Raw genomic sequence first — 8703 nt, 5'->3', positions numbered from 1 at the left:
TAATATACTCAATTGAGTGTTATGTCTTCCTCTGCAACCTTTTTCGTTCTGACCCATTTTCATTCACTAAAACTGCAACTTCTCTTCTCCCTTGTTCCTCCCAAAACCTCCCCGCCTAAGCCTCTTCTTTATTTTGTTTTTATCCTCAGAGTCTCTTTATTTTATTTGTATCCTCACAATCTCTGCTTTTTCTTCTAACTTTTTTTCTTCTCTCTGACTTCAAGCTTTCTTTCTTAGGGTTTATCTTTTCAATGGCTCCACCTCTCAATCCAAAAGCCCCTGAATTTTATCCAAAAAATCGAGCTCAAGAACTTTCACAAAAACCGAAATTTCTTTCATTCACCACTTTCAGTGTTAAGCCGGGAAAGCTCAGTCGACCCAAATGTCTACCTCCGAGATTGTTGAAGCAGAAGGTTTGGGTCCCAAAAAACCGAAATTTTCTGCCAAGAAAACCTCTTCCTCCTCCAAAAGAAGCTGAGCTCAAATCTCCTCATTCTCCACAAGAAGATACTCTCAAATCTCTGTCTGGTGATAAAACATCTGTTATGATTCGAAACATTCCAAACATGTTTGGGTCAGTTTTCAATCTCAAAATCCTGCTTTGCAATATGTATCTTTGTTATTGTGAATGCCTGAAAGACGTTTTTGTTTTTTGTCTTTTGTTTGGAAGACGAAAGGATCTTCTGAGGATTTTGAACATTCATTGTCGAAGAGAGAACAAAGTTCAACAACAAATTCCTTCTTCCTATGACTTTCTCTATTTACCCATGGATTTTGTGTAAGTAAATGCTATAACATTCTGTTTTTGGTTTAAACTAAATAATAAATTCTTTTGTAATTAGTTGTTAAACTACTCATTGTGCCGCAAGGAATATATAATGATTCTTCTATTCATTCATAATTATAAATTGTTCTCTTGACATTACGATTTTTCAGGGTTTGCTTCTTTTCAACCTTAATATTTTCACTGTCTCCGGATTTTTCTTGGGATGTTGAATTAATTGACCCAATCCCAAATTATCTTAAGAGCTGGGTATTAGGATTAACGAATTACTGTTTAGTTAACAAGTAATTTGATACCAAAAAAAAATCTAGTGTTATCAAACTCAAGTCTTTTATTTTGCGCAAAATAAACTTACTTTCACTCCTACTTCCTTGACATTTTTTGTATCTGCTGCATAGATAACATTTTCTGCTGAACAGGAAACACGCGAACTTAGGGTACGCTTTTGTGAATTTCACGAGCTCAGTCGCAGCTGAGAGATTCCGGAGAGAATACGACAATTTCTTATGGGTCGGCTTTGGGTACAAGAAGATTTGCGAAATCTCTGAAGCCAAGTATCAGGTTTGGCTCTCTTTCTCTTCTTTCTTGTTTTAGTAATTGTTTTTGTTTATTTTATTTTGAGTTATTATACTGTTTGGTTTTATTATAGGGGAAAGAAGAGTATACTCAACATTTCAAGGACTCTAGGTTTCCTTGCCACACCGACCACTATCTTCCGGTGATTCTCTCCCCGCCTAGTGATGGTTTCACATGTTACAGCCTCGCGACCCTCGGATACAGAGTCAGCACACGTGGCGGTGGAACAGGCCGTCGCATCCAGGTCGCTTGATCTTTTAGGGTCTCGAAGAAGGAGGATCCTTGTTTTCATTCATCTCCCGATGACGTGACGTCACGACTTGGGTGAAATGGAAACATTACCTTTCTCTATCTTTCTATCGTTCGCTTAATTAGTTTGCTACTTAGTACCACTAGTTCTCCGTTTAGGTTTCGTGTTTGTTATTTAGTATTTAGTCAATGAAATTATGTACTACTCTTAGACATCCGTACAATGGTTATTTCATATTGACTTTTCTACCTTTCTATAGTTTTTACCTTTTATTAAGTATACCACGAAATATTTAGAAATTACATTAACTACATTTTTTTTTACGAATCAGCTTTTTTGAAAAATTTGGGGATGAATTAATCATGTTATATCAACATGACATACAACATACTTTTTACAATAAACTATTGCTTATTTGAGTAATTTTAATTTTTTTGGTTTTACATATCTAAATCGTAATGTCAACTGAAATGCCAAGTCATTAAACCAATTAAATCTCACCATTGTGTTATTTCACCTTTTTTGTTTAAAAGTATGGAACTTCACATAGGGAGTTCTAAAAAGAGATCACTTGGTTGACAAAAAAAACGAGATCACTTTATTATAGTAAAAACCTTCTTGATGTTTCAAATCACGTAGACAATGTAAATTGAAAAAAAAAATGAAAAACACTTTTATTCCAACCAAGATCTCATACATCTTGGTCAACCAGAAACTAAAACATAAAAAAAAAGGAAACTTTGAAACAATCCAATCTCTCCAAATATAACTCAAAGTTCATCTCTCTTGATCATGGAAGGACGAGTCCCTTCACTTAGGAATCCTTTATAATACTTCGCGGATTCTTTCTCATGACGTGTGAGGTTATTTTTGAAATCAATGTAATAGAGTCCGAATCTGTTCTTGTAACCGTCCTGCCACTCGAAGTTATCCAACAATGACCATATAAAGTATCCTGTAACATTTACTTTGTCGATGCTGCAGATTTGATATCAATTTTCTTATTAGATTTCTCAATATAATTTATTATTGATCGTATACAAGAGAAATAGTAATTACCAAATAGCTTCATGCATACTCAAAAGATGCCTCTGGAGATAGTATTTCCTATTATGATCAGCAGTACCATTTTTAATCGAATCTGTAGCCCCAAGTTCTTCTCCATATCCTAACATAAAGTATCGATCAATGACTTTTTATATTTATGTTTAAAACAAAACGAATTAATTTTTTTTGACAAATCATACTAAAATATTTAGTTACCATTTTCCATGATCATAATCTCTGGATTTGCGTACTTATCCTTGATGTATTTCAAAAGATTTCTCAAGCCTTTCGAGTAAACGTTCATTGCAGCGGTAAAAGGCTGAAAACAAAAGTGAAGATGTTATGTCATAATTATTTTTTTATCTTTTTGTTTACAACAGCATGCAGTTTGCAGGTTGGAACCAAATAATGCCACAATGGTGAGAAATTTTTAGCTTCACCCAACCGATAAGATTTAGTTATTTTAGATTCAATATCTTTTAAAAAAAGAAACCAAATAATAAAAATTTGTGAAATTATATTATGCTTTTAAAATAAAAAAATAAATAGTAATTATCATAAAAAGATTTTTTAATATTGTTAAATCTTTTAGAAAAATATTAAACTCTAAACTTTAAACCCTAAACATTAAACCCAAAATCCTTGGATAAACCCTGAACCCTTGGACAAATCTGAAACCTTTAATTCTAAACTATATACCAAACCCTAAACCCGAAACCTTTAATCCTAAACCCTAATACGAAACCCTAAATTCTAAACACCAAACCCTAAACCATAAACCCTGAACTCTTGGAAAAATTCTAAACCCTAAACCCTTAATCCTAAACCCTACACTCTAAACCCTTAATCCTAAACCCTAAACCCTTAATCCTAGACCCTAAGGGTTTAGGGTTTAAGATTAAGGGTTTAGAGTTTGGTTTAGGGTTTAAGATTAATGGTTTAGGGTTTAGGATTTGCCCAAGGATTTAGGATTTATCCAAGGGTTTAGGGTTTAGTGTTTAGAATTTAGGGTTTAAAATTTAGTATTTTGCTAACTAGTTTAATAATATTAAAAAAAAAAATTGATAATTATTATTATTTTTTATTTATTTTAAAAACATAATATAATTTCACAAATTCTTATTATTTGGTTTACTTTTTGAAAAGATATTGAATCTAAAATAATTAAATTCTATTGGTTGCTGAACTTCTAAATTCACCTAGTGGTGAACCTAAGAATTTCTCGACAATGGTGGCTAACACAAACCACTAATTAAACTACATGTCCTGGGTATATTAATGCAGTATTATAATCTAAAATTTCCATTACATTAGTTACATGCATACCTGGCTACCGATGCTGTAGTTTTGTACATTCTTAGCTGAAAAATATTAGATTTTGATTAAGTTTACAAAAAAAAAGTTATAGATTTTGATAAAGTACCAAATAAGAAGAACCCTTTCATTTGATTTGTGAATATATATTTTCTTCGTTCGGTTTCAAGAGAAAAGAAACTTACTTTCCCATGATATGAGAGAATCTTGCATCCATCTTGGTTTAGAATAATCTGGCTTCTCCAGATGGTTTGAAAACTTCGACGTGTAGTAGTTAAGCCCTACGAAATCAGTCGAGTTTTTTAATTTTGCTTTCTGAGCATTAGTAAATTTAGGCAACCTATGTCCAACAATGTCTTTCATAATCTGTGGATAATCTCCAAATGTAGTAGTATCCAGATGCCTACAAATAATAATAATAATATTAATCAAATACCATTAAATGAAATTATGTCTATACAGGTACTTTTTCAAGAGATGTAACTAGTATTAGTTGCAAATATTTTTCACTACTTACCACCCCATCATAAAGTCAAGTGCACGGTCAATGGACGCACCATCTTGTGAATCATCAAAGTCATGTGGTTCAAACCAAGCCGGACTATGTGCGATTCCGATCTTCCCACCTTTACACTGTGGCCATAAACATGACAAACCAAACTATTCATATGAAAAAAATAAATTATAATAGAACAAGCTTGTAATTAATCTCTACGATATATACGTATTTACCTTTTCGCATTTTCGGAAAGCTTCAACGGCTTCTGCGTGAGAGTTGAGAAGGTTATGACTGACGAGGTAAGCCTCATAGCCTGATCGTCCGTCTTGGCACTTAGGATTTACGTAAGTAGAGCAACGTCCCGGTGCTTTCTTGCCTATGTCATAACCGGCGTGAGAGTATACCCATGGCTCGTTGAATGTGATCCAGTGTTTCACTTTTCCACCGTATTCCTGAAAAACAAAATCTGCATATTCCCGGAAATCCTTCCTGCATTGTTGGAGTTAGTCAGGTTGTATATAAACAAAATATGGTATCATTTGACAAGAATCTTACACAATATTATCGCTTAAAAAGCCACCATATTCGTCTTCTAGATCTTGTGGAATGTCCCAGTGAAAAACAGTCACGAATGGAATTATACCTATTTTCAATATTAAACGAAAAAGTTTGTTTCAAGAATAGAAGTGTAGTTTCTTAATTTTTGTTTTGTTAACTAACTTCGACTTAAGAAAAAAATAATATATAACCATTTCTTAGGAGTTCGTCGATGAGGTCGTGGTAGAATTGCACACCAGCTTGGCTCACTCCTTTATCCTTTCTCCCATCTGATTAAACGTTGCTTTGGTTTATTAGTAATTTAAACAATATATACATTTAAATGAAACTCAGCCTAACACGAAGTAATATGTGATTAAACTAAGATATATATGAGTGTGTAAAACAAATAGACTCACGAGGGAATATTCTTGACCACGCGATAGAGAGCCTGAAGGCGTCTGTGTTTAGATTCTTCATCAGTTGAATATCTTCCTACAAAACTTCGACATCTACTATTATAATAATGACTAACCAACAGAACAATAGGAGCTTTACTAGATATACGTGATAAATCTTCAGTCTATATTAATATTGGACTAAAACTCCATAAATTAGTATTCTATACATTAATATAAGTAATAAACGAATAAATTTCACGAGTTCTCGATTGGATATATTCAAAACTAAACATAAATCGATAAGACCATAAGATAATAAGTTTTAATAAAAAAAGTAAATTTATAGTCATATTAAAAAATTTAGTTAAGAACTTATTTATATAATTTATATAATTGCAAGCAAAAAAATTATTTTTCTTTTTTTTATATTCACAACAAAGTCTATTTCTATCTTTTCTTTAACACTTCACAATATTTTGGTAATATTTTGTAGATTATATCTTAACAAATTTACATTCTATGGTGCATATTTTATATTAACAAAATAATATAAAAATCAAATTTATAAAGTTAATTAATATATAACCGTGAATTAACTATTTTTATTATATAAACACATACTTTCAAATTTAATAAAATATAAAAACTATTAATAACTCTAGAAATTAATAGATATCATAGCTTTTGATATTATTAATTTATAGAATTTTATTCTATCTATATTATTAAAAGAGAAGTACCAAATAAAAATACCCCTTAATTTTACCATTTATTTACATTAGAATGTCATTGAGATATTTATTGAACATATATTTAAGTATGTTTGTATTTTCCTAATTTAAATAATAGAGTTTCTTAATCAAATCTTAAAAAAATAGATTTCCTAATATATTTCTTATTAACATATTAAATATTTTAAATATTTGTTAGTAATAAATAATAAAATAAAAAATCACACATCGTAATATAACATATAAATAAAATATAAAATAGTTATTCATATATTATTAGTATAATGCTTTCATAATATAAGTCCAATTAGTTATAAATATTGGATTTTTATATGATACATTGTGATATAATAGACAATTAAAATCACAAAATATAATTATTCAAAGTAATAAATAAAATTGTTATGTTTTAAAATGTTATATTATCAATTATGCAATACATCTTATATATATATATATTATACCATTAGTACAAAGAAAAAAATTAAAAGTGAAAGCAAATATTTATACGGTCACGGGTCAAGCTCTAGAAATAAACAAGTACAGCGCAATATTATTTTTCTTTAACAAATTTATTTTAATATAAATTATAGTTCCAAATATGTTTATATATTTTATGTATTTATAAATTATTTATTTTTTGTTTATAAAGGATGCTAAGATTTTGAAATTGGAAAAAATTATGACCCAACTCTATATTATTTTAATTAGGAAATTTAAAATTTATATCAGAATATTTTATTAAACTTTTAATTTTTATTATAACTGCAAAGATTAATTTTCAGTATAAAAAATATGTTTAAATACTAAAAATACATCATTTAATATAAACAAAAAACTAAAAACATAAAATAAATATCCACCCTCAAGGTCTAGTGTTACCTTATAACGGTGGAAGAAGTCAACGGCCACATCACCGTTATCGTTATTGCATCTTTCTATAAATTTAAAGAACACATCAATTATTAATTAGCACGATTCACGAATTAAACAAAAAAAAAATCTAAATTTACAGTAAGAGATACCAAGAGCATCATTATGGACCCGCAAACAGTGTAAAAAATTCTTGAGGACAGATTACTATTTTGTAGTTTTGGTAACCGTTTTCTTAAAAAAAAGTGGGTCATACGCGGGATCCACACGCTAAGAACCCCTCTAGTATCCTTGGATAAAGATGCTCAGCATGATTATTGAGAGGTTCTTAGGGTGGGGTTCTTAGAGGAATATAAGAACCTGTCTCTTAACTTTTAACTAAAAAATCTAAAAACCGTTTCTTAAAACTTTTATTTAAGAACCGGTTTTTAGCCTTTTTAGTTAAAAATTAAGAGACAGGTTCTTATATTTCACCTTAAGAACCCTCCAATAATCATGCTCAAAGGAAGTAAATCGTAACCTGGATATCTCTTGCAGTAGATATCCCATAAGGATGGTCCACGACAAGTTTCATTGACTGCACCTTCAACCTAATTAGAGACATTACCAAAGAGAAAGTTGATGGGTTAAGCAAATGATATATATATATATATAAGTTTTTAAACACCATTACTTACATATAGAATAGTATTGTTATATAATGTAGTGTTCGATTCTACAAGTTTTGCGAAAGGCACAGTTTTGAAAAATGATATGTGAGTTATTGATGACCTACACTCTATTATCAATCTAAATGATAAATACCTATTATTTTGTACGGAAAACTGTCAATAAATATTTATGTAAACATGACATGAGGACAAAAAGAGTTAAGGTGCTTGGCAAATGATATAAAATATGAAATGACATTATTCAATTCACACCTAGGATCTATTCGTATGCTGCATGTAGTGTTATATTCTTTAACCTTTGTAAAACACGGTTTCGAAATTGGAAACATGAGTTGGTGACCTACATTTAATATCTAAATGATAACATATGATCTAGTCAGGAAAACTGTCAAGCAATATTTATGGAAACGTATACTGTACGTCTGTACCTGGTATGCCGCAGTAGCCGTGCCAAATAAAAAACCTTCAGGGAAACTTGCCCGGCTTAGTTTAGTCGATGGCGGACAAACAGGTCCATCCGCTGTTGCCGGAGAGACGATGATGGTTAGGAGCAAAAGCAGCCCCACGAGAGGAAACTTTATTAAAGCCATTTTGCTTTTAGTTGTTTGTGTTTTTTCTTCAACAGAAGAAGTTTAGGGATGGTTCTTTCACATCTAAGTGGCGTTCATTTTATAGCGGTTTTGAATCACTGATGGATATTTGATTCTAATTTAATATGCAAACCAGGCGGCGTGTTTGATCATTTTTAATATCTCAAGTCGAGTTTTCCGGTCAGATATTTAATTACCACATGCATGGATATTGACGCTAGCCTATTGTTTACCCTTTTTTTTTTTTGAAACACAGCCTATTGTTTTCTATTTTCCTTTTTTTTTTTTTTTTTTTTTAACTTCAAAAGGCTATTCTATTTTTCTTTTATCAAACTATTATCATACAGAACAATTATTTATATATACTATATAGTATGCTTCACTGGCAAGATCTACAGCTATATCTTCCTCTTATTGTTTATTTTTGAAA

General features: G+C 30.6%; 2 protein-coding genes across 3 annotated transcripts; one reads left to right on the top strand and one right to left on the bottom strand.

Moving 5' to 3' along the window:
- The first annotated feature begins 251 nt into the window (after positions 1–251).
- LOC106308596 (protein terminal ear1 homolog) lies at positions 252–1645 on the top strand. The gene is made up of 4 exons (XM_013745742.1): positions 252–574; positions 671–778; positions 1204–1345; positions 1434–1645. Exons 1-4 carry the CDS (start codon positions 252–254, stop codon positions 1611–1613), a joined length of 753 nt encoding a protein of 250 aa, XP_013601196.1. The 3' UTR covers positions 1614–1645.
- Positions 1646–2185: 540 nt separating this feature from the next.
- On the bottom strand, positions 2186–8300 carry LOC106310054 (beta-glucosidase 23-like). Of its 2 annotated transcripts, XM_013747244.1 has the most exons (13): positions 8112–8300; positions 7533–7602; positions 7022–7077; positions 5427–5502; positions 5220–5297; positions 5026–5113; positions 4704–4959; positions 4489–4604; positions 4157–4374; positions 3984–4018; positions 2874–2976; positions 2670–2778; positions 2186–2588 (listed from the first exon to the last, which is right to left on the bottom strand). In XM_013747244.1, exons 1-13 carry the CDS (start codon positions 8271–8273, stop codon positions 2381–2383), a joined length of 1575 nt encoding a protein of 524 aa, XP_013602698.1. In that variant the 5' UTR covers positions 8274–8300; the 3' UTR covers positions 2186–2380. The 2 variants fall into 2 exon arrangements, with proteins under 2 accessions (XP_013602698.1, XP_013602700.1); XM_013747246.1 differs by lacking the exons at positions 7533–7602; positions 8112–8300 and having other exon boundaries at positions 5427–5510; positions 7022–7060.
- Between the last annotated feature and the right edge of the window lie 403 nt (positions 8301–8703).

This window comes from Brassica oleracea, chromosome C8 (assembly GCF_000695525.1).
Source record: "Brassica oleracea var. oleracea cultivar TO1000 chromosome C8, BOL, whole genome shotgun sequence".
In the NCBI taxonomy this organism is placed as follows: Eukaryota; Viridiplantae; Streptophyta; class Magnoliopsida; order Brassicales; family Brassicaceae; genus Brassica; species Brassica oleracea.
The sequence above is the reverse complement of the archived record's forward strand: the minus strand, read 5'-3'. Positions and strand labels throughout refer to the sequence as shown.